Consider the following 25,711-nt stretch of genomic DNA (forward strand, 5'->3'; position numbering starts at 1 on the left):
TGACCTCAGGCCACAGTGATGTCACACCGAAGGTCAGCCAGGCGGCCGAGCTCGGCCCCACTACTTCCAGGACAGGTCACTCCCGCTCTGAGTCTCGGTTGCCTCGTCTGACCGGAGGCTCCCAGCGGTGGCAGGGGCTCCGTGAGTTGAGCTGAGCTGCGGTGAACGCAGCTGAGATGGGCGCAGGTGCCCAGCCGCGCGTCCTCGGCCTTTCTGCTCGGTCTTTGCCGGGGTCCCGGCGGTGCTGGGGAGGGACAGGCACCAGGCAGACCCCGCGGCACAGCCCGGCACCTGCTAGTACAGGGCAGGGCCGGAGCAGAGTCACAGCCCAGGTGCTCGGTGGCCCCAGGTGGCCGGCGGCCTGACTGCCTCCTCCGCTGCCTGCTCTGTGCCTGCTGGCTTGTGTAACTGAAGAGAACAAAGAGAAATTAAATAGGAGTAATGAGGAGAATATCTGTAGCACACACACTGAGATGCTTTTTAGCCACATCCACAGGTGGATTTCAGTTTGGTTTAGTTTTTCTTTTTTTCTTTTCCATGGTAGTTTATTACAGGATATTGAAGTTTAGTTTTGTTCATAAAGACAGGATGTTGGCATGGCCACCGCAGGACAGCCCTCCCTGCAGTGGCGCTTTTTGTGACCCTTGCTTTGGGTTTGGTTGGGGTGGCAAGAGGGGGGTCTGTGCTTCCTTACGTGCTTAGCGATAAAGAAGGTTTAGTGCAGGAATTTTTAACTTTGTGAGGGCGGCAAGAGTGGTTTACAGACTCTTTTGAGATGTTGGCAAAAACTATTGATCATCTTTCTAGAAAAATGCACCAAACACACCAAATTTTGCACAATCAATTCCAAAATGGGTTGTTAAAGACAAGTTTGGGACCGGCTATCAGTCTTGGGGCAGAGATGTCCGTCCCTCAGTCCCTTCTGGGTTCCTGGGGTGGCCCTCAGTCAAGGTAGCCCAGCACCCGATGAAGTCTCTTGCTAGACAGGAGTGGCCTCACCCCTACTTTACGGAGGAGTAAGCTGAGACCCAGAGATAGAAGATGTAGAGGTGGATGCCATGTCTTAAGCCTCCCCCTGGCACACGATCCCTTGGCCTTGACCAGGTCAGATTCTTTTTTTTTTTTTTTAATTAATTTTTATTGGAGTATAGTTGCTTTACAATGTTGCGTTAGTTTCTGCTGTACAGCGAAGTGAATCAGCTATACGTATACATATATGACCAGGTCAGATACTGAACGCAGAGTGTTAAGCTTTGGATGAAGCCTCCAGAAAGTTGTCCGTCCATGGCTCAGAGACCAGGTGAGGCTTTGGAGTCCCGATAGGGTGACCATCTGTCCCATTTTGCCCAGACAAGGAGTTGGACTTCCAGTGCTACAACTGGGGTCTCTCTGGGCAAACAGGGACGAGTGGATCACCCTAAGTTGAAATCCTGGCTTTCCCCCTGTTTTGCGAGCACTGTGACTTGGAGTGAATGGCACTCAGCCTCTCAGATTTTTCCTAAGCTGTGAAATGTTGGTAAGAATAAGATAGATAAGGGGAGAGAGTTGTGTCCTAACTGTCTTTAAGAGACCGCCTCTGCCCGCCCGGTGCAGCAGCTCAGAGTGTGATCTCTGGGTCTGAATCCCCGGCCCGTCCCCTGGCTGGCTGAGTGACCCCATGCCGCTTTCTCAAAGCTTCGGCACCTTGCCTGTTAGGTGAGGATGGAAGGGTGGTGCCCTCATCCCAGTTATGGGGGTACCAAGTGGAGTCAGAGTTGGTGAGGTGCTGGCGAGTGCTCCGTGGGCGGTCTCTGGGCCCTTGACCGGGCCTCCCAGGCCAGCTCGTCATGGTGACCAGGCAGGGAGGGGGAGGCAAGAGCCCCTTCACTCCCACACCCTGTTGGGGCACATGGCATGAGGGTGTCGGGGACGAGCCCGGAGCTTGGAGTCCGCAGGTCAGATCCATGTTGCCACTCTGCCCCTGCCCGGCGGGTCGCCTGGCTCATCATGTCTCCCTCTGGGCTCTTTTCCTCTTCTTTCATGAAGGCCTCTGGGAAGACACAATACCAGGCATGGTGTGGGCAAGGCCTGGCACACAGTAGGTGCCCGGCGAGCAGTAGCTCTGCCAGCCTCCTGCCATTTCCTTGGCAGCTCCCAGCCCCCAAAGGCCCCAGCATCCCTTCCTGGCTCCTTGGCATCATCTCAGCTCTAGTGACTTTGAATGCTGAGCTGCTCACCCTGGGAATTTATGGAAACCAGGCACAGAAGCATCACCTGGAGGCATATAAATATTGTAGGACTGAGGTTGGGCTGTGTCAGCGCTATTTGGGGCGGGATCGCTCCCCTGAAACCCTCTGAGCAGCTGTCTGCAGCAGGGCTGCCGTGCGGCTGCCGGGAGAGGGCGAAGGGGACGGGGCTCCGCGGGTGGCTGCAGGACATCGGCTTGGTCCCCGCCTCCCTGGGCTGTTCCTGCCTGCAGCTGCGTGCGTGGGGCACTCACGGCGTGCCAGCCCTGTCCATGAACTGCCCAGCACCCTGTAGGGCAGGGTCTGCTTCTATTTCCATTGATAGATGAGAGAGGAGACCCAGTTACCCCACCAGAGGGGAGCTAGGAGCCGGGAGTCAGGCCTGGGCCCTCCCCTCCAGCTGCCAGCCTTTTTTTTTTTTTTTTTTTAATAACTTCACTCCCCTCCCGTCCAACTTTTTAATTTAAAATATCTCAAACTACAGGAGGTTGAAAGAATAGTACAATGGACACACAAATTTTATTCACCTAGTAAACCAACTGTTAACATTTTACCATAATTTTCTTCCCATGTTATACACACACACCTTTGGGGCTACATCACTTGAAAGCTAGTTGCAGACATCATTACCTTCATACCTAAATACTTCAGCCGGGCTCTCTTACATAACTTCAATAGCATTACTGTGTCCAGGAATTTAATGTCAATCCACCGACCATAGGCCCATTTTCCTGATTGTCCCCCAAATATAGCTATTCCCCCTCGCCACCTATGGCATCCAGCTGGGATCACATATTGCATTTGGTGGTCCTGTTTCTTTTGGCTGCTTTTAATCTAGAATAATTCCTCTCCTGTTTTTTTGTTTGTTTGTTTTTGTCTCCATGATATTGACTTTTTTGAGAAGTCCAAGCCAATATCTTGCAAAGGTCCCACCAGCTAGAATTGCCCCATTGCTTCCCCCTGATGAGATTGGCGTGCTTGGCCAGAGTCTGCATAGGGAAGCCGTGCCTTCCCGTCACATCACTGGTGAGACAGGAAATGCAGGCTGGTCCCATCCTTGATCACTTGGTTAAGGTGGGGTCTGCCAGTTCTCCCCATCGTAAAGGTAACCAGTTTCCCTTTGTAATTACTGCGGGTGATTCTTGGAGAATGGGAGGATCCCCTGCTCCTCAGTGAATTTTTACTACAAACTTTACTTAAAGAGGAGCATCCTTCACCCCCACTTAATCCTCCCCCCCCCCCACTTTACTACCACCACAAATTCATAGATTATTTTTAAAATCCAGTGTGCTGTCATCCAGGACCATTGTTATTATTTTTGATACTCAAATTCTCTCAGATTTGGCCACCAGGAGCCCGTTTGTGCTGGGTCCTGTGGACACTTCCCCGTCATTCTTTGAGCACTTCCTTGCTTGTCTGCCTCTGGAGAAGCTCTAGTCTCATCGGGTACTTCCCCTGCCCTAATCAGCCATTTCTCCAGGGTGCCTGGCTGGTTCGCTTTCGTGGGGAATGGTGTTTAGAAATCAAGAAGTGTTGTGCTCACTGCTGCTGGGGTGTCATTGCTTCCAGACACTTCCAGTGGACAGGGCCAGGAAAAAAATCTTAAGTGCATACTGATACCTCTAATTCAAATCCAAGGTCATAGAGCTCTACCCTGACCTTCTCTCACTCTACGCTTGACTCTTGCTGTTTACCTTGGTTCCCAATAGTAACATCAGCGTACTTCAGTCACACCGTGTAGTTTCAGCATCACTGTGCCTATTCCGTCACCACCACCAAGCCTGCTAAGTAAAGTTCAGGATTTCTTTGTGGATCTTTTTGTCCTGAAACAGGGACCAAGGTTGTGTAGTCAGAGTGCTGAGTTCCCAACTGACTTGCGTGGATTCTTTTTTATGTGGGTGTGACCATGTTCCAGTAAAACTAGATTCACCAAAACAGGCGGTAGGCTGGTGTAGCCCGAGGGCCATTGTGTGGAGACCTCTGGTCCAGAATATCATCCTGACAGAGCAGTTCCATCCTAATAGTGCAGGGTAAGCAGCCAGGAAACAGCCGTGCCTGGACCGTAGGGGCCGAGTGGGCAGGAAGTACCTGACCTTGAAGGGCCCAGAGGAGGAGCAGAACTGGGTGGCTTGTGCAGGTGGGCAGGGGGCCTTCTTCAGGGACAGGGGGTAGAGGCCTCTTAGATGGTAAGGTAGTCCCCCCACTCCTGGGCCCCCCAGGCTGGCCAGGGATTAGAGGAGGAGTTCAGAAGTGAGGATGGGGAGCCATGGCCTGGAATTGGAGTGTCAGGTGGGTCGTGTTTCGCCCGGCCCTGGTTGGGAAGAGAGGAGACCTTGATGAGCTGATAGCCTCCCTGGCTCTGGACAAGCCAGCATCCCATGTTTGGAAAACAAAATGACACGCATACTTGTCAGTTCCAAGCCCAGTGGCAGCAAGGGCTGGACCTCACTGCCGCCTGCTCCCATCAGGAGTGCTGCACTCACCCCCCCAGCCCCCCAGGGGACCCACGATGCCAGGGTGCCACCTACCCCTGCCCTGCGTGCCCAGGAGGCCCAGCCAGGGTGCCCCAGACCCGGCTTCCACCAGCAGGCTCCTGGCATGGGTAGGGGTCCTGGGCAGCCCAGGGATAACTGAGGAATGAGGGGCGGGGGCTAGAGCTGCCGTTGGTCATCCCCATCCCTGCCCTCGCCCCTGCCCGCCATACCATTGGACTTGGCAGGTTTGCATAGGCCTCAGGCAAAGCCCTTTGGGCCTGGAGACAGACTTGTTATGCCTCTGGAGAAATGAGCCTGGATTTCCACTGCTGACTTCTCTTTTAATTAGACTCTGACAGCAGTGCGCAGGGCTGACTGGCTGCACATTCAGGTACAGCTTTTCACGGGCCTGGGTCTCTCGGTAGCAGTGCGGTTTGGCTTTTTTGGAGGCAGGAAATGCTTCTGACCATCCTTTGGGAGCCGGGCAGGAGTCTCACAGTACGCGTGTGAGCACACGCACACCTTCCTGTTGGTGTCTGTGTGTTTGTGCATTTGTGTGCCAGTATGTGCATGCCGGGTTTTGGAAAAGTCTGCAGACAAAGCACGCTGGGTGCCCCTTCCATCCTGCTTCCCCGTCCGTTCAACCATCTGCTTGTTGACGGCGGGCACTGCAGGACTGCGGATCCGGTCTCAGGGTCTCATCTGTGATGGGGGTTGGTGGTTCCTGGGCTAGACTCTCCCCGCAAGGCCCCTGGGGCAGGGGGCTACACGTGCTCTGCCTGGGTCTGGGCTTTCAGGAAAGCAGAGTGCAGGCGGGTGCAGGAAGATACCCCTGCCCCAACCGCGCCCCCCTCCACCCCGCCACCAAGGGTTTCTTTCCTTGAAGGAGAGCTCCTTATGAGAAAGGAGCTGCAGGCCAGCCCTGCCGGGGCTGTGGGCAGCAGAGTGCAGAGCGAGAGGCCAGAGATGTGGACATTCCCCCCCTCGCCCTGCACTGCGTGGGCTGAGCCCGGCTTTGTGGAGGCTGTGAGGGGACCGAGCCTCCCCCCACATCCCGGGGCTCCTTGGCTGAGCCTCTAGCACCCGGGCCTTGCCTGGGGCAGGGGAAGGGTGCTGAGAAAGGACGGCCCCGGGAGGCCCTAGTCTGAGCCTCCGGTCTGAGGGAGGAAATAGCTCCCCGCCCTCTGAGTGTGCCCAGCCTGATATGAGACCCCCTCCTCACCCCTCCCAGAGTCCTCACTTTGATGGAGAGGATGCACTCTTGCCTCAGGGAGCTGCAGCTTCGCCTCGCCGTGTCCCCCAGTCAGGATCCTGCCCCCCCCCGAGAGCAGCCTGGCGCGCCTCCTCTGGGACCCTCGACTCTCCCGTCCCCCCAGCCCGTGTGAGGCCACCCCACCTGGGCCGCAGAGCTCAGCCATCAGAGATGGGCTCAGAAAAAGCCATTTCATCGGCCATCTCACAGTCTCGCCCTCCGGGGCCCCATGTTCTGATCGGGAATGAGCACGGAGTACATTGGCTTCTCTCCCCATTGGCTCCCCGTGGAGACCCCCCCTCCCCCAGCTTCTTTATCTTGGTGGGAAATCCCTGATGATTTGAACCGGAATGGAGGTGGGGCTGAGCCGGGGCTGGTGTGACTGCGGCGGAAGACACTGAGTCCCTTTACTGCCACTTCTCACTTGCTAAGCCCACACGAGGCCCAGAATTCCAGCCTGCTGCCACACAGCTCTCGAACTGAACTGCTTTCAAAGGCAAAGCTGAACATGTCAGCTTACCAGACTCCTCCCCCTCCCTCACTTAGATACAATCTAAACTCTTCACCGTGGCCTTCAGGGCTGCCTGGTGTGATCTGGCCCCTGACAACCTCTCCCACCTCTGTCTTGCCACCGTGCTCCCCAACACTGACCACCTTTCTGTGTCTCAAACATAGCAAGTTCATCCCTGCCCCAGGGCTTTTGCACTTGCTGCGCCCTTTGCCTGCAGTGCTCTCCCCTCCCCCACCCCGTACCCCAAAGCCGAGTCCTTCACATTTTTATTGTCTCTGGCAAATGCTAGAGAGACTCTCCCTGGCCACCCAATCTTAATGGCTCCCAGTATTTTTTCTGCTCAATGGTTGTCACTGTCGGGAGTAATCTTTATTTGTTTTACCTGTGTGGGCCCCTTGTTTATCTTGTTCATCTCCATATTCCCAGCACCTAGACCCACGCCAGGCATATCCTAGGGGCTCAGGATCTGTTGGACGGACGAGGCCATATTAGGAACCGGGTTTGTGCTAAGTTCTCCCTCACCCAGGTCCCTATAACCCTCATGACAGCCTTCACCTACAAATGGGGAGACTGAGGCCCAGACCTGGGAAGTTATTGAGGAGATGAGATTTAACAGCAGGTCTGACTCCACATCCATGTTCTGGCCAACATCTCCTGCAGTCATGGGCTTCCACCCAAGATCTGCTCTTTAAATAGAAAAGAAAAAAAAAAAAGGAAGAAACAGAAGCCTGGAAAGGAGGAAAATCAGCAGGTACTGCCCTGGAACAATTCTCACTGCGCAGGTTTCACCTCTCCTGCCCCTCCGCTTCCCCCAATCTTGTACGTGGCCTTTTGTTTTTGTTTCTTTTTGCATTTACTGCTCTAACACTCACTTTTTTCTATGTTCATCACACGCTCTGTAAACATGATATTGAAAAGATGTAGGATAGTCCGCCGGGTGGATACACCAGAGTTACCTGACTGTCCCCAGTGCTGGGGCATCTGTCTAGTCTGGTGTGCTGAGGTTGTCGATGTTTGAGTAACAGCTCAGTGTGGTCGTAGCCGGAATTCAAACATCCGTCCATTGACTAAACTTAACTGTGCGCTGGGTCCTCTGCTGGGCACGTTGAAGGGCCTGAGGCTCAGTGCCTGTCCTTGGAGTTCATGGACTGTTGTGGGAGGCAGCTGAGCAGGGCCAGAGTGGGGTAGATGTCGCCAGGCTGGAATGTGGCAGGCAGGAGGAACTGGCTGGTGCAAGGACGGCTGGGGTGGGCTTCATGGCTGAAGATGTTGAAAAGCTGTTCCTAGGAGGGCAGTGGGTGATGCATGTCACAGACAGGCCATCGCGAGAGCAGAGATGTGGCTGCATAGTGCGTCCTGAGCATGCTTCAGGTCTGCAGTGTAGGGAGCCTGCCAGAAAAGGTGGGTGTTAGGGTAGAGCTGGGGCCTCGCACGCCAAGCTAAGGAGCTTGGACTTTCTCCTGCAGTGAACAGGAAGCCTGATGTTTTATCTCCTCGCTTCATAAGAGGTTTTGTTTGTTTGTTTGTTTTAAATATCAAAATTTCATATATACCTATAAAAAAAATCAAATAGCATGGAATGGTTTATCTGGAAAGGCCCTTCTCACTCCCCCCGTCTCCAGTCCTGCTTCCTGGGAGAAAATACTTTCACCTGGTCTGTTTTTAATCCACTGGGCACTTTCCAGATGACTCTTAATTGTCTGCTGCACTGTTTCTGGGTTTATCAATTTTGGGGCATTATGTCTTGCCTCCCTGCAGTAAAGACGAGGTTCTGGCTCACACCACTCACCTCCCTTCCCCGATAGTTCTGTTCTGTTGGTGCCTTCGTACCTTTAGGTAATATACATAAGCTGCTGCTTCCCCTTCTGTGGACGTTCAGCCCTGTCTGTCAGTGTCATGGTAGAGCCTGGTGTGTGCTTCTTTCTCTGCTCCTCATTCAGTGCTGTCACGTGGGTAGCTTGAGATGGGCCATGTTAGAAGTATTGGGTTAGCTCGGCCCCCAGAGGCTCGGCTGGTGGCCCTGCCAGCACTGACAGCCCTCCGTCTGTGCCGCAGCAAAGCTTCGAGGCACACCAGGACGAGGCCGTGAGCGTGACGCACATGGTGAAGGCGGGCAGTGGCGTCTGGATGGCCTTCTCCTCCGGCTCCTCCATCCGCCTGTTCCACACCGAAACACTGGAGCATCTGCAGGAGATTAACATCGCCACCAGGACCACCTTCCTGCTGCCAGGTGAGGCTTCTGCTGGGGGGTCGTGCCCTGCTGTCCCGGGGCTGTGGAGGGAAGGAGGGAGCGGACATTTGGCAAGCAGCTTCCGTGGCCGGGCCAGCCCATCTCACTAACCCTCGAGGCAGCCTTCGATCAGCCTTGAAACTGGGCCTCCCAGAGCGGGAGCAGCGGGCTCAGGATTTGAACCCAGGCCTGTCCTTCCAAAGCCCTTCTGGCTGTCGCCGCAGCACAGCAGGCCGCGGCTCCTGGGAAGTCAGACTTCGAGCTCAGGGGACTCCCCCAAGTCAGGCGGCCTCTAAAAAGCCATGCTGGGCAGGAAACCAGGCCCATCTGTACCTGCCCCTCCTCAGGTTGACCAAAAACCCAATTCTGCCTCAAATCACCTTCAGAATAAGGCAAAGGAAAAGAGAGAAGCCCAATGAAGGGTCTCTTTCCTTAGAGGTTTTTAAAGAAAGGCAATTGTCCTTCTCAGTTTGCCATCAGGGTTTGGGGCAAGGGGAGAGCGAAGACCTTGGACCCCGCTTGGGGTCCATGCTTCCTCCTGCAGAGCTGTTTGTGAGACCCATGGAGAGGATTAAGATCTGAGCTCACCTAGCACCCTGCCCCCACCCAGTATCGGCCTCCGTGGAGCTGGCTCCAGGCATCTCCCTTACCGTCTGCTGCCCCAGTCGCTGCCCAGATCCCTGCGGGCTGTGCTGGGAGCCAGGGCAGACGCATGCCGAGGGCTCAGCCCTTACCCGCAGGTGGCCTTAGGGCAGCCCTCAGGGCCAGCAGGCCTCTGTTTGCCTGGCCCCCTGCTTGGCCAGCATCCATCAGACAGGCTGACCCGGGGCTGGTCTGGGAGGATGCGGAGACTGTCCTGTCCAAGCTCAGCAGACTGGGCTGGCTGCAGCAGCTGGGAGGGCCAAAGGGCCCCAGGGCCAGGGAGACAGAGCAGGCGTGCAGGCAGGGCCTGGAGCTGATTGTGACAGGGACTCTGCAGATGGGCCGTGGCAGAGGCTGGACGTGGCTGTGTGCTGAGCTGGGGGCCTGATCTCCCTGTCTTGTGAGGCTGGGCCGAGGGCAGGCACATTAGCCAGCACTTCAGAGGCCATGGGGGTTTTACCCCAGAGGCCTGGTGCCTAACTCCACACAGCGTGCCCAGAGATCACCCTGGCTCCTGCTTCTTCCCAGCCAGTCACACCAGCCAGTCCTTGAGTCTAGACTGGTGGCCCTAGCGGGGGATGGTTCCTAACATCAAGGTCAACAACAGTAGGGATAGTACACAGTAGCTGCCACCCTGCCAGGAACCCTGCAGTGAGCGACATCCCAAGGGCTTTACGTATTGGATCTCACTGTCCCCATTTTACAGACACAGAAACTGAGGTTTGTTCAGCAGGGTAAAGTGGCTTGTCCATGGTCACACAGGGGGCCAGAGGCAGGACAGGGAGTCACATTAGATCGGACTCAATTCAGAGTCCCACTGGGCATCACAGGGAAAGAGACGGTTTCAGAAGTGGCTGGAGTCCCGGCTCGGCTGCTGTGGGATCTCAGCAGATTTCTTGGCCTCCTGGAGCCTCTGGTCCCTCTGTGGGATGGGAAGTGGTTCCTGGCTTGGGATAAATGGCGTCAGGTATGGGAAGATGCCTTGCCTAGGCCTGGGGCATCCATGAAGGGGATAAATGCCTTCCTAACCTGCTCCAGTTGTGGGGCAGGGGCTTGGGAGAAGTATGTTATGGGTCCTTTTAACTCCATCCTGCTTTCCTCCCTCCCTCCCTTCCTTTTTTTTGTAACTTCAGTTTCATTGTATCTCATAGTATTTAGCCATTATATAAGGTAAATCTATTTTAACTACAGTAAAAATTTCTCTGTATCACAGGAATATTTCCACATTTATGCTGATAGCTAAATTATTTCAGGTTAGTGGAACAGTGGAAAAAATGGATAACCTTATGGGCCTTTTTCATCTTCTCAGTCTATCTGTGAGAGTGGAAGAGAGTAGAGAACGAATCCAGTTTATCAAGTGGTCAGAGGCAGGCTTTGTGGACAGACCCGCTGCAGGTAGAACGCCAGCAGCTCCCACCGCACAACTCCGACCTCACTGTGGGTTTAAAAGGCATTTTCACATCCACTGAGTGACTTGTTCTTTGCAGTTACCCTTAAAGAAGAAAGGGCGTTGGTTATTGTGAGGGTGATTTCAGAGCAGGTAACCAGAGGCCCCGGAGGTTAAATGACTGGCCTCAAGTCACTCTGCTGAGGGCCAAGAGCCAGGACCCGAATCAGAGCTCTCTCACAAACTAACCGGGCAGCCTCCCGCCTTCCCGGGCCTCCGTTTCCCCATCTGTACAGCAAGGGCCAGAGATCTGAGTCGGAGTGCATAGGGCAGAACAGAGCCCAGATCAGACAGGCCCTGCTGGAATCCTGGCTCTGCCACCTTCCGGCTCTGTGGACCGGGAGCAAGTGGGGAGCCTCTCCCATCCTCCATCCCCACCTCTCAGGGCAGGTGTGGGCCTTACCTGAGACGGTGAGGACAGCGCCCCATGGTCCCCAGCTCCAGGGCGTGATGGTGTCGTCCACCATCATTATCTTCACCACTGTCCCTGCCCCTCATTGCACGGGTCCCCGTCGGCCGAGCAGCACCCCCTACACTCCAGTCAGGGCCCCTCCCCGCACATCAGCACGGACAGACGCCGCCTCTCTGTTTGCCCGACCTCCCTGGACACGCAAATGTAGGAGCGGAGGCTGAGGTTCCTGGGTTCAGGGCTTCCCAAAGGTCCCCAGGAGTTACTGCCCTGGGCCTCCTTCCCCCAGGCCTGGCCTTTCCTAACAGTGGGGAGCCTGGGGCCCTGCTGACCGGACACCCAGAGCCCAAGAGGAGCCAGCCCCGGGTGGAGGGGTACTTCGGATCCACCCACACTGTGCCCTGGCGGAAGAACAGAGCAGGATTCTTAAAGTCTTTATTAGAGATATTTTTAAAAGGCTTTTAGGTATTTTTTCTTCCCCACACCACCAAATGAAATAATTGTGTGATTGCTAATAAATTTGTTCCTCCTCTAAGTGTGGATTTTTTTAAGGGCGTGTTAAAAATTCATCACGCTTCCTTCCCCCGACCCCTTCCCTCCACTCGCGTCCCCGACTGGTATTAATGCATTTTTGAACTTAAACTCCCTCTTCCTCTTAACTAGACAGGTCATTAATAAAATGCTCTCCGAAAGCCTGAGCTTTTTAAAGTTGTATATCTCCAGATAGATGGCTTGGGTGAGTTGAACACTGCTGCATTAAGTCTCTGTGATAAAATATTTATCCACCATTAGACTTTTTTTTTTTTCTTTCCTTTCGGACTGTTTGTGAAGTGCCTTGCTCTTTTCCTCGAGGCAGCGTGGGAGGAGGAAGGGCCCCGGAATGAGGTCTGCAGATGAAGTCATTTCTCCGCTCCGGCATCTCTTTGGGTTTCTTGTTGCTTGCCTTTCATTTGCTGGGTTTCTGCTGTCCGGTGGGGGCCGAGGGGAGGCAGGGGCATCAGGAAATGGTCTCCTGCTGGGTCCCAAGGCCCCAGGGGCCCTGGAAAAGGAGGGGAGGCACGTGAGATGAAAAACTGGCCACTGCTCCCTCTCTTGGCTTTTATTATTTTTGTGGGTTTCTGGCTCTGATGGAGCTGATCTTAAGAGTCTAGGTCCTTTTAATAATCATAAGCATTGTTCTAATAACCTCCACTTATTGATTATATATTATGGGCTAAGAGCTGTGCTCAACTGTGTGTATATATTATACTGTGTGTGTAGATATACATATATATGTTTATATATATACACCCTAGATATTACATACACATAGAACATTGCTAATAATTGTAAAATTGAGCAAGGGATGTGTGTGATACGCATTGCACGATGAGAGACAGGGGCTTGTCGACTCACACAGCCGCAAAGTGACATCAACGCCTGTGCCCTTATTCACTCCTCTGCTTTCATTCATTCATTCTCGCATTCACTCATTTACTCACAGACCCTTTTGAAAAATATTTATCGAGGTATAGTTGATTTACAGTATAAGTTTCAGATGTACATCATAGTGTTTCACAAGTTTTAAAGGTTATACCCCATTTATAGTTACTGTGAAATACTGGCTATATGCCATGTGCTGTACAATATATCCCTGTAGCATATTTATTTATTTATTTATTTATTTTTATTTATATATTTAATTAATTTATTTATTTATTTTATTGGCTGTGTTGGGTCTCCTTTTTGCTGTGTGTGAGCTTTCTTTAGTTGCGGTGAGTGGGTGTTACTCTTCATTGTGGTGCGCGGGCTCCTCATTGCCGTGGCTTTTCTTGTTGCAGAGCATGGGCTCTAGGCACGTGGGCTTCGGTAGTTGCAGCACATGGGCTCAATAGTTGTGGCTCACAGGCTCTAAAGCACAGGCTCAGTAGTTGTGGCGCACGGGCTTGGTTGCTCCGCGGCATGTGGGATCTTCCTGGAGCAGGGATCGAACCTGTGTCCCCTGCATTGGCAGGCGGATTCTCGACCACTGCGCTACCTAGGAAGCCCACATATTTATTTTATATCGAGTGGTTTGTACCTAGTAATCATCCCTTACCTCTCTCCTGCCCCTCCCCCCTCCCCTCTCCTCACTGGTAACCACTAGTTTGTTCTCTAGATCTGAGCTTGCGAGGTCCTTTCCAAGTGTCGAGTGTTTCATGAGCCAGGGTTTTTGCCACGAGCTGGGGAATCAACTCTGAGACAGAGAAAAGCTGCTGTCCTCGGGAAGGCAAACAGTAAATGAGCAAAGAGAGAAACAGAGGAATTAGAGACCTGGAGCAGAGCCAAGAAGAGAAGACAGGTGGTGACACGAGGGTGCTCGCAGCCCAAGCCTCTTGCACTTTCGGATTTCATGAGGGCTGGGAGCACCCACTGTTGGACCGTCCTATGAGGCTGTCCTAAGGGTTGGGAGCCTACACTCTCTGAACTGACGAGGGTGTGGGGAAGAGTCCCAGCTCCCTGACACACCCAGATGCTGTTTGTGAAATCGCCCCTGACAAACTGGCTTTTCTCCCCCTGTGGTTTGCGTTTCCACATTGTATCAACACTGTGAATATGACTTGTTGAGTTTGCGTCACGTCGCCAGACTCGTATATCCCAGTGCCTGCTGACAGCTCCACTTGGGTGTCTAGTGTGCATCTCATACAACATCCAGCATTGAACTTGGACTTCCACCGCAAGCCTGCTCCTTTCCCGTCTCAGTCTGTAGCACTGCCACGCACCCAGCTGCTCGAGACAAAAAACCTCCGAGCTGTCGTTGATCCCGCTCCCTTCTCCCCTCCCCCTCCAGTCTGTCAGCAGGTCTGTCTCGAACGTGTTGGTTTCTCACCATTTCCCTGCCATCACTGTGTTTTGGACGCCACCATCCCTGCCTCACTGGTCTCCTTGCTCCCTGCACCCCAGCACCCCAGTCTTCCATCACATTGCAGCTAAAACGCTCCTCTGAAGTCAGGGTGCATCACTCCCCTACTCTGACATGGCAGCAGCTCCTCATCACGCTTGGAACGAACAGTCTCAGCCTTGCTCTGGCCCCATCCACTCTTCTGACCCTCTGCCAGTCATCTTGCAGTGCCTTCAACCCCCGAGCTGTACTGGTTCAGTCCCCTGCAGACCCGCAAGCTCATTTGCGTCACAGGGCCTTTGCACCTGCTGCCTCCAGGGCTTTCGCTTGGGTCTTGGCATGGCTGCCTCCTCCTTGTCATCAGATTTGGCCCTTCACACCTGCCTCCGCATCCTCCCAGAAAGCAGAGTGAGGCACAAAACCCAGGCATCCTCCCACCCACTCCCTGCCTCATCCCCCAGTATGAATCCTCTGCCCAGTGCTTATATTCCTTGTTTCTGTTTTTCTCCTTTCAGGGCTGCGTTCATACAGTAGCTACCATTAAAATTAAAATGAAAGGAAATTACATACTCAGCCCCTCAGTCCCACTAGCCACATTTCAAGTGTCAGTAGCCACGTGTGGCTAATGGTTACCGAATTGGACAGTGTAGTAGGGAAGACGTTCATTATTGCAGAAACTTCTAGAATGTTTGCTCCTTAGGAGCAGAACTTTGTGTGTGTGGTTCCCCCTGTGCCTCCAGCACCGAGTGCGGCGTCCCGCACACAGCAGGTCCTGGGGATGTTCTGGGGTGCCGAGGGAATGGTGATGGTATAGAACAGCGTGTTAGGTAGCACTGTGTGAACCCCAAGATAGTAACTCTCCTTCTGGGGTGACCGTGGAGCCACACCATTCTGCTCTGAGACTCTGCTCCGCAGAGGAAGCCCATGCACCACAGATAATTTGCTCAAGAGTAGAGAGACAGTCAAGTAATCAGGCTGTAATAAGCGGCAGACCTGAGCTCTGCCCCCCCAGCCCCACCTCCCCCACACTCACCAGCCTGGTGAACTCTTTAGCCCTTAACATTCTCGTCTGGAAAATGGGCACAGCATCCGGGTCCTGCATACCTCTCAGCGGTTGCAAGGTTTTTGCCAGGCTGAGGCAGGTACACGAAGTGCTTTGGAAACTGCAAAATAGTAATTCTCAAAGTGCGGCCCTGGGCCTAGCAGCATTGGTGTCACCTGGGAACTTGCTGGAAATACAGTTTTGGGGCTCACCTCTGGGGTTGGCCCCTCATTTGTCAGCCCTTCTGGTGGTGCCGATGCATGCCCAGCTTGAGAACCCCTGTTCTAAGCATCACTTCACGTGTCATGACATGACTTTGAATTTGGGGAGAGGATAAGCCTGTCGGCAGACAGAAGAATTCAGGCCAGAAGCGAGACAGCCCTCTGGAGGGGCTGGAGTGGGCTGCCAGCCCCTCCCTCACGCCCCTTCTCGTTGACCGGAATTGTTAGCAACAGAACAGCAGCGAGGACGGCGGGCCCGGTCCCTACCTGTGCGCGCCGCATGCCAGCTGCTGGGTTATGTGATTTATCATCATTGGCTCATTTACTCCTCAGGACAAGGCTTTGAAATATCACTGTCGCCTTTTGCGAGTGAGGGAACCGTGGCGCAGAGAGGTTTTGTTTCTGGCCCCGAGACATGGAGCCAGGGAGTAGCAGAGCCGGGATTTGAACCCAGCACCTGGCCCGACAGCCCTGCTCTCGGCCACCGTGCTGTGCAGCCCGCACTGTGCTTCCTCCCTGTGAAGAGCAGAGGGACTCACCTTCCCCGCCATCGCTGTTCTCACTAAAAGGAAGAGACAGCCCAGGGGATTGCCGGGTAGGAACTAATCTGGACTGGCATCAGAAACATGCTAGTTCCTGGCACGGAGTGCCTGTTTCCCTGTCGGGCCCAGGGACTGCAGGGTGGAGGAAGGGCCCATGAGGGCAGCATGTCAAGCCCGGGCTGGAAACCAAGGGGCTGCAACAGACTGCCAACTCACCCAGACCCCTCCCTGTGCATCCTGTCTGCACCGTCTGCTTTGCTTCAGCCGCAAACCCCCGCCTTCCCAGCCTCTCTTCCCTACCCAGCTGGCTGGTTGTATCCCTGGCGTGGACGGCCCTTAGCCTACACTTTGTGCCAGATAAGCCAGCCACTCTCACGTGGGCCAGCACTGTGGCATTCCCTCATTGCATCCTCAAGGCAGCCCTGCTTTACACAGGAGGAAACGGAGGCTGGGTCGGAGGAGCACTCAGCTGGGGGACCCAGGGGCCAGACCCCAGCCAGGTCAGCCTCCCAAGCCCCACGCCTTAATCACAACGTGGTCCAGCTTCTTGCTTATCTCAGGAGAGGAGCCTGGACTGTGCCGTGTTCTCACCTATGGTGGCCACCATCCACTGCCGTCCCCAAGAGGATGTGCTGCTCACGCTGGCTTCTCCCTCTACAGGCCAGAAGCACCTGTGTGTCACCAGCCTCCTGATCTGCCAGGGTCTGCTCTGGGTGGGCACCGACCAGGGTGTCATCGTCCTGCTGCCTGTGCCTCGGCTGGAAGGCATCCCTAAGATCACAGGTGAGGTTCTGGGAGCTGGTCCTTCAGGGCCCCGGGAGTCAGCTGCCCACGGCCAGGGAAGGGTGGTTCTTGTGCCCGTATGTTTGTGCTCTCTTCTAATGTAGGGGTGGGGGTCCATTCTCCAGCACCCTCTGTCATCGCACCATGGCTCAGTGGAATTAAATCACCTTGGCCCTGCAGTCTCCTTCTGCGTCTTCTTCCTGAGTCTTAGTTACCTAATCTGGCAATGGGCACAGTAGGCATATTGGCCAGATGGTTTGAGGATTGGCTGAGACACCTGACTAATGGTAGAAGCTTGGCTGGGCCCCTTCTGCCCCCTCCCCACAGCAGCTTCAAAGTGTCCAGGCTCGAGAGATAGAAATAACTGAGGGCTCCTGGGGCTGGGGGTCAATGTGCAGCTGTGTTTGCATGGATTAGAGGAAGGGCTGCCCTGAGTGTGGCACTGGGGTCCAGGATCAGGGAAGACCCCAGAGCTCTGGGCCCCTCTCTGCCTCTGCCCTAAGAGTGATGACAAAGTGGCCTCTTCCAGCTGCTGCCGGAGGGGAGGGCTGAGTGGAGAGGGAGGGAGAAGCCCTGGGGGAGACCAGCCCCAGGTGGATCTCAAGCCTTTCTGCCAAGGAAGACTCTCTTCCTAAATTGCAAAATTGCCTGTTTTCATGATTTATCACAAAGGTCAATTCGTTCATCCCAGGCTCAGTCCTGGGGTTGCAGGGATGCATTGGGCAAAGACCCAGCCCCCAAATGCTGACAGTCTGGTAGGGGCAGCTTGTAGCCAGGGTAGCAGGTGCTATGATGGCAGGCATCCTGGAGTCTGTGGGGCACAGAGAAAGGAGTGGTCATCTCTCCATGGGTGAATGCAAGGAGGGTGCCCTGTGGAGGAGCTGAGCTGGGCTTCAAGGCTGTGTTGTAGAGTCAGGTGGATGGGAAAGGCTCTCTAGGCAGAGGCAATGGCTTGGGCAAAAGCATGGAGACGTGATGATGGCTCAGGCAGGGAGCTGCAGGTGCTTTCACACCGAGGTTCCCCATGTGGTTTATAAAGTCACTCGTGTTCCTTGCTCCGATTCTCCAAAGAAAGTAGCCCTGGAGCATGGAGAGCCCTCCCCCAGACCCATCGCCTTCTGGGAAGGTGCCAATGTAGATTGCAGTAACAACAAAAAAAAAAGAAACCAAAACCCAGAAAGTCCTCCAAGAGACCTGTTGGATCTTTAAAACTCTGGGCCTTTGGGCCCCTTCTCTCTGCCCTCTTCCTGCAGGGAAAGGCATGGTCTCACTCAATGGTCACTGTGGGCCTGTGGCCTTCTTGGCCGTGGCCACCAGCATCTTGGCCCCTGATATCCTGCGGAGCGACCAGGAGGAGGCCGAGGGGCCGCAGGCCGAGGAGGACAAGCCAGACGGGCAGGCTCACGAGCCGGCACCCGTGCCCGCAAGCCACGTGGGCCGAGAGCTGACCCGCAAGAAGGGCATCCTTCTGCAGTACCGCCTGCGCTCCACCGCCCACCTCCCGGGCCCGCTGCTGTCTGTGCGGGAGCCGGAGCCCACGGACGGCTCCGCCCTGGAGCACAGCGAGGAGGACGGCTCCATCTATGAGATGGCTGATGACCCTGATGTCTGGGTGCGCAGCCGGCCCTGTGCCCGCGACGCCCACCGCAAGGAGATCTGCTCGGTGGCCATCATCTCCGGCGGGCAGGGCTACCGCAACTTCGGCAGCGCCCCGGGCGGCGGTGGAAAGCCAGCCCCGTGTGGGGAGACGGACAGCGCCCTCCTCATCTGGCAGGTGCCCTTGACTCTATAGCGCCCCCCAGGCTGCGCAGCTGCAGGCCTGGCCACAGCCATGCCCGGCTCCTGGCCTGTTGTGGACCCTCCTGGCACTCCAGGGTCCCCAGGGAGTACTGGGTGGCATCACCTTCCAGGGACCTGCATGGGGCCGTGCAGATCGGCCTGGAACTCCGGTAACTACCTGAGCAGAGCAGAGGACAACCTCTTCCTTTTTAAGAAAAAAATTTTTTTTTCAGAGTGTTTAGGGGAGTGGTTTGGGTTTGGGGAGAGGAAGGACACCTCTGGAGGAGATGGCCTTCTTTTTAAAAGCAAAAAAACATGAAACCTCACAATTGCCTGGCGAGCCCAGTGCCTCTTGTCCAGGCCCGAGCGGGGCTCAGGGGCGGCCATGCGCCCCTCCTGGAAGGGCGTGTGCGTGTGAGTGTATGAGAGCGTGTGGGCTGGTGTGTGAATATATATAAATACGTATATATGGTGTATTATATGTGTATAAATAAAATCTGTACATATTGGAGCTCTGGGAGATGCTGGAATAAAAGGCAAGAATAACATCAGTACTTGGACTGAGGGCTGTTGTTTTGTTTTGCTTCGAGATGTGATGGGCAAGAGACAGAGCAGCTGTCACTGGATAGGGGTTCTGGAACCAGCAGGCAGGATCGAGGCCAGGCATTGTGAGAACAGACCCTAGAACTGTGCTAACCTGTGCAGTTGCCGTTGGCCACATGTAGCTATTTAATGTTTGAATTAATTAAAATGAAGTAAAATCACAGATTCCATTGTTCAGTCCCATTAGCCACATTTTGTGGGAAGACATTCGGGAACCTTTTTGAAACCTTGAAAATGTTGAAGTATGTGGGCCGAGCAATGGGATTCAGAATGTCCTGCTTGAGCAGTGGAGGAGCTGAGGGTGCGGGGCGTGGAGACTAATATCACCCTGTTTGGTCCTGAAGGATGGCTGGTTAGCCAAAGACGGGTAAGATTCCTCAGAGGAGGAACAACCTAAGACAGGCACAGCCGCAGAGGGGCCAACAGGGGTGGTGCATAGAGCCTTCCTTATATCACCGTGTTTGGCCCTGGAGGATGACTGGTTAGCCAGAGACGGGTAAGATTCCTCAAGGGAGGAACAACCTAAGACAGGCACAGTCGCAGAGGGGCCAACACGGGTGGGGCACAGACCCCCAATATCTGAGAGAGGTCTCCTGCCCCCAGGGCTGTTTTGCTCTCCACACCCAGCTCAAATGCACACCTGCTCAGCTCGGACCCAGGAGGCAAACAAGGAGCATTGCCCCAGTCATGTGAGGCCTTTGATTGTTTATGGGAGTAACCTGAGAATGTTAGCCGAGAAACCAATAAAAGCAACGTGGGATGAGTCAGCAGGGCTCTTGATCCTAGAGGTTTTGAGTCCCCCGGTCCCATCTTTCTCTTCAGTCTGTGTCTGTGTGTTCCTCAAGCTTGCGGCACCCGTCACTCACCTCGAGTCGCCGAGTTGGTCTCGGCAACATTTCTAGTGTGGCTTGAGGTGCCCCGGGGGTGAGTGCCAACCGCAGTGGACAACACAGATATGACTGTTTCCATCACCCCAGAAAGGTCTCTTCTGCTCGGAGAAGGGCTCTTGGGAGTTTCTTTTCTGAAAGTTTTTGGAAGAAAAGGCTGGGCCCCAACTCTGGCATGGTGTGGAGGCATAGGCCTTGGCATCTATTGGGCAAGGCTGGGAGAAAAAGGAACTGAAGGGCTTCACTGTGTGGAGGGTGTGGGTCTGGGGCTGTTGCTATGGGCAACAGAGCGACACAAGGATGGGGCTGAGCCCGCTGGGTCTGAGGGAGGAGGGGGTGAGTTCCAGGGGTGGGAGCAGAGCCCAGGCTGTGGGGTGGGGATCTGTCTCAGTCTCCATCCGTAAGTTTCTAGAGCTGCCTGCAGAAAAAATACCAAAACCCACGCCCACCACCCGGAAGGGAAGTGTTCCCTCCGTCCTCCCACCCATCCACCTCTCTGTCATCTGTCTGCGTGTCTGTCTGCCCACCACCCACCCACCCATCTGTCCTCCCTTCCATACTTAACGGCGGCCACACCAGGATTCAGGGAGGAGGGGAGCCGAGGTGGGAGGCAAACCTCGCAATGAGACCTGGCCGCACAGCTCGACGCCATTCCACGGGAAGCTCCGGCAGGAACAGCCGTCCGGGAGGGGCCGTTTCAGCTGTGTCCCGACTACCTGGTGGGCTCTCGCCCACTGAGGAGCCATTCCCTCGTTCACTCCTTGAGCCCCGCTGTCCTCAGGCACCCTGCTGGTTGCTGGGGTCACGGAGGTGAGCAAGGCTTCGGCCATCCCGGTCCTCAGGAAGTGCATGCTCAGAGGGTAGGGCAGGCATGAGCCCGTTGGCGAGGGCTAGGGGAGGTCCAGGGTGCTGCAGAGGAAGGGGAAGGGCCTGGAGGAGGGAGCAGTCTACGCAGAGGTTGGCTTATTCCTGGGGGGCGGGGGAGTGGTCCAGCGTGGGTCCCTAGGAGGAGGAGGGGGACGCTGTGTCTGGAGGAACCCTGGCCCTGAGCACTGACCAACTACATCCATTCCAGATGAACCCCTCTTCTCTGGGCCTCAGTTTCCCATTTTGTAGCAGGGGGAGGCTCATTACTGTCCTGCCCACCTCCAGTGGGAGAGGAGGGTCCTTTCTAAGTACAAACAGGATAAAGGACATGTCTTTGTTTTCATTGCTTAGGTTAATTACTGAGCGCCCTGTCTGGGTGGGGCTCCCAGGGGGCGCTGGACAAGACATTCCCTGGGACAGCGACTGGTAGACAGAGGCTGCTTGGGACGACGGGCAAGTCTGGAGTCTAGGACACGGCAGGCCTGTGGTCATGTCCAGCTCTGCAAGAGCCCCGCTGGCTGTCTTCCAGAGCGTCGCTTCCCCTCCAGGCCCTGGTTTCCTCATCTCTAAAACGCGGACGATGACCCCTTGCAGAATTGCCGTGGACGAGTGGTAGCAAGTCCATTGAAAGCTCCAGCACGGTCCTCCAGAGGCAGCTCTGTGATGACGGCGTGTGTCGTCGTAGCCTGCCTTGTTCCGGACGATTTGAGGCAGACTGTTCATATTAAAAAGTCCCCCCTTTCGTGCAGGAGTTAGCGTCTGAGAGCTCTGCGGGCCTTTTAGATCCTAGCCCTGCAGATCGCTCAGCTGAAGGGGACCCGGGAGATGTGATGGGGCCTGTGAAATCCGTCACTGAGCAATTGACTGACTCTGCTACTGTAGTGAAATTATCATCAGTCAACAGCTCCTCTCCCGAGTCCCTGACAACAGAGCGAGGGAGGATTGGGGGCTTCGGAAACGGCTCCCGAGACGCCTGGAGGACGTGCCTCGCATAGGAGAGGAGGCCCTCGCTTTAGATATTGATCAGAGTAATAATAACCACACGCGCTCTGGGTGCCCCAGCTCATTTCATCCTCACAGCCGCGCTCTGAGAAGCTGCTCTGTGTGCCTCGTTTTGCAGGTAAGAGATCTGAGGCTCAGGGAAATTAAGCAGCTTCCCGGAAAGTGTCAAGGCCAATACTGAGGTCCGTTGGCAGCCAGAGCGGACTCTCAGCCACCAGGCGACTCCGCCTACAAGAGCAAAACTTGGGCGACAGGGCAGAGTTTCAACTGTGCTTCCCCCGCTTACTAGCTGTGTGACATCCAGCAAGCGCCTTAACCTCTCTGTGTCTCGGGGAGGAGATGGTAAAGAGTCCCTGCCACGGGAGCGGAGTGCCATTCGTTCAGGGTTTATTGAAAGTCTACTATGTGCCAGGACCCAGATCCAGGTGGGCACTGGGCAGACTGGCGAACCAGACACCACACACCTGTCCCCCATTCTACGAGGGGTCAGAGGGAACGGAAGATAAATAAGTAAAATGTGTCAGATGGCATCTGTGCTCTGGAGAGAAATGACACAGAGAAGGGGGGATAGAGAGTACTGGGGAGGCGGCTTTGATGTTCAGCAAGGTGGCTGGGGAGGCCTCACTGAGGACGTGACATCTGAGCAAAGAGCCGAAGGAGGAGCAGACGTGAGGCTGTAGAACATTCCGGGCGGAGGGAACAGCATGTGCAAGGTGCCGAGGCAGGAGGGAGGCTGCAGCCGAGGGAGGCGGCGCAGTGGGAAGTGGTCGCGCGTTACTAGGTCAGATCGTGGAGGGGCCTTGCCTTTCCCTTGGTGACAGGGGGAGTCATTGGAGGGTTTTGAGCAGAGGAGTGATGGCCATCTGTCTCTGGCTTTGTAACAATCACTCTTGGCTGCTAAATTGAGGACAGTGCGTGGGGGCAGGCATAGAAGCGTGAGGGTCAGGAGACCACCCAGGAAGCTGTTGCCATAATCCGGGTGCAAGATGCTGGCGCTGGACCATGGTAGGCGTGGTGGAGGCGAGGGGCGGCGGCCAGTGTGGGTGAATTCTGATGCTGGAGCCCACAGGGTTGGCTGATGGATGGGCTGGGAGGGAAAGGGGAGTCAGGGATGACCCCAAGGTGTCTGTCCCGAGCAATTGGAAGGACAGAGCTGCAATTTACTGGAGGAGGCGGATGGGGACAGCTGTGGGAGGGCAGGTTTTCTAGGGGGAGACCAGGAATTGGCTTTGGGGCTTGTTACATTTGAGTTGCCATTGGACATCAGAGCAGAGAAGCAGAGGGCACGGTGGCTCTGTGAGTTTGGAGCTGTAGGGGGAGGTCCAGGCTAGAGGCAGGTGTGAGCCTGGCTGTATCTCAAGGGAGCAGAGGAGATGGAGGAGATGTGAGAACAGCACAGGGAAGGCAGGTGTTGGGAGGTCCGGGAGATGAACACAATGCCCGGGAGCCTGAGAAGGTCCGGCTGGGACGAAGGGGAAAACCAAGAGGGCACAGCATCCTGGAAGCCACGTGAGCATATGGGAAGGAGGAGGGGATGATCTTCCGTGTCCAGTGCTGCAGAGAGAGTAAGACGAGGCCTGAGAACTGACCTTCAGTTTAGCCACGTGAAGGCCGTTAGTGACCTTGACAAGAGGAATTCAGGTAGAGTGGTGGGGGAGAGGCCTAATGGGAGGGGGTTCAAGGTCAAACAGGAGGCAAAGAACTGGTCTGGGGAAGAGCCTAGGGGAGTGGGTCCTAGGTGAGGTTCTGAGGCTGAGGTGGGCTGGGCGGTTCTTGGGGCCCCTGTGGTTGGGGTGGAGGGAGTGAGAGATGTGGATGCTGTAACTCCAAGGGCCTGGAGTGTATCAGTCCATGTGCCGTTGGCCTCTTGCCCTTGCCTGAGAGGGAAAACCACTCTTTCTTTACCCCCAGTGAACAGACACAGCCTCCAGACAAGCCCTCACCAGGAGGCAGCTGCAAGCTGGACCCATCTCCCAGCTGGGGTTCTGCTCCTCTGCCGACTGGGGATCTCAGGCTGATGGCAGGCTGCTCACTGCGCACCCGTGGGTTCCCCAGCCTGCTGGCCCCCTCCTGCTGTCCTTCCCCCCACTTGAGGACACGTACCACCTGGGCCATCGCAGACCTGCGGGCTCAGACCCTCCCCTTCCTTGCTCTCCCTCTCCCACCCTGGTGGGCATGTCAGGGACGCAGACCCCTCCACCTTCCTGACTTTCTCCTGGACTTGCAAGGCCCAGGGTGTGGGCTGGGAGTGTGTTTCCCTCCCCGGGAGTCCAGGCAGTGTCCATCCTCAGGCTTGTCCCCTCCAGTCTGCCCTGTTTCTGATTTGCTGATTAAAATGGGACTTCCGGCCTGGGGAGAGTTGCTCAGCAGCCTGTGGCAGGTGGCGGGGGCGGGGGGGGGGGGGCGTCTCTGGATTCAGATGTGGAGCTTTGCTCTTGTTTCATTGAGGGAAATGACTTGGCTCAGCTTTCCCCAGAAGCAGATCCTGAGACAAGGATTTTGATTCAAGTTGGGGATACTGAGAGGAGATGTGAGACAGGGATGGGACAGAAGCCAGAGCAGGGTGTGTTAACTGAGCAGGTGAACAGGGCTGGGAGCTCAGGAAGCGTGCAGAAACTCAGAGTTGCCTCAGTTGCGGGGTGAGGACGCCAGGCACTTATCCCCACCTCCCATCAGTAGGGTCTCTGGCCCAGGCTGCTCCCAGAGCCATTCATCCAGCTCTCCAGCCTGCCTCACTGCTCAGCCAGAGAGACGGCCTCAGGCCGAGCATCCCCCATGCTCCCAGTAGAGCATGCACTGCCACAGTGAGTGCCCAGGAGAGCTGACTGTGGCTTTTGTAATTTTTAAATGTTTTCTTCTCCAACAAAACCAGGTTTTCAAGAAGATAGTCTTGCTATAGACACAAAAATATCTAATTTGGAACTCAAAGCTGGGTTGTTTCTTCTAGGTTTCATCCTCCTGGTCTTAGCTTGGGCTGCTGTAACAAAAGACCATCACTACATGGCTTAAACAATTTCTTTCTCAGTCCTGGAGGCTGGGAATTCCCAGATCAAGGTGCAGGATGATTCAGTGTCTGGTGAGAGCTCTCTTCCTGGTTTGCAAGCTGCCTTCTTGCTGTATCATCACGTGATGGAGAGAGGAAGCTCTGGTAGCTCTTCCTCTTTCTACAAGGGCACTAATCCCTTTTATGAGGCTTCCACCCTTATGACCTAATCACCTCCCAAAGGCCCCACTTCCAAATATCATCACATTCAGCCCATAACACCTTCCCTCTCCTCCTTTGCAACACACACACACACACACACACACACACACACATGCACACGCTATGTGGCATTGTTTTTGTGGGGTGGGGGCCAGAGAGATGTTGACTCATCAAGATTTATAAGGGATGGAAATAAACCATGGGCTTATATCTCAAACACACCTGCTATACAACCGGGCACCTCTGCACTAGAATCACTGGAGATATGAGATTGTCCCGGTTCTCATGGAACTCGTAGTCCAGCAAGCAGGGTACTGGTGCCAAGGAGATTCAACTGAGGGAGGCTTCCTGGAGGCAGTGAGATGTGATGCAGCAGATGCGGGCTTTGGAGTGATGCAGGTTTGCATTTGAATGTTGGCTCTATCACGTATTTATTATGTGGCCTTAGATAAGTGACAGCCTTCTGTGCTTCCATGTCCTCAGCTGAATAAATGAGTTAATAATGCCTTCCTTGCAGGGTGGTTGTGAGAGTAGATGTTAGGTATTAGCTATTACTATTATTACTGCGTCTTCTAGTCCTGCTGCTACTGCTACAGCATTATTTCAGTGAATCTTCAAAATTAACCAGAAAGGGGGACTTCCCTGGTGCTCCAGTGGTTAAGATGCCGTGCTCTCAACGCAGGGGGCCCAGGTTCAATCTCTGGTCAGGGAGCTAGATCCCAAATACTGT

At 54.9% G+C, this 25,711-nt stretch overlaps 1 protein-coding gene across 12 annotated transcripts in view; it reads left to right on the forward strand.

Moving 5' to 3' along the window:
• The window catches only part of ARHGEF10L (Rho guanine nucleotide exchange factor 10 like), a 159,885-nt gene extending 140,917 nt beyond the window's left edge, over positions 1–18,968 (forward strand). For all 12 annotated transcript variants that reach the window (XM_057697827.1, XM_057697814.1, XM_057697820.1 and 9 more), the window contains 3 exons: positions 8,518–8,692; positions 16,516–16,638; positions 17,892–18,968. In XM_057697827.1, coding sequence (XP_057553810.1) covers positions 8,518–8,692; positions 16,516–16,638; positions 17,892–18,430 — 837 coding nt within the window. In that variant the 3' untranslated portion in view covers positions 18,431–18,968. The remainder of the gene's footprint in view (positions 1–8,517; positions 8,693–16,515; positions 16,639–17,891) is intronic.
• The last annotated feature ends 6,743 nt before the right edge of the window (positions 18,969–25,711 follow it).

This window comes from Hippopotamus amphibius, chromosome 1, assembly GCF_030028045.1.
Source record: "Hippopotamus amphibius kiboko isolate mHipAmp2 chromosome 1, mHipAmp2.hap2, whole genome shotgun sequence".
NCBI classification, from domain to species: Eukaryota; Metazoa; Chordata; class Mammalia; order Artiodactyla; family Hippopotamidae; genus Hippopotamus; species Hippopotamus amphibius.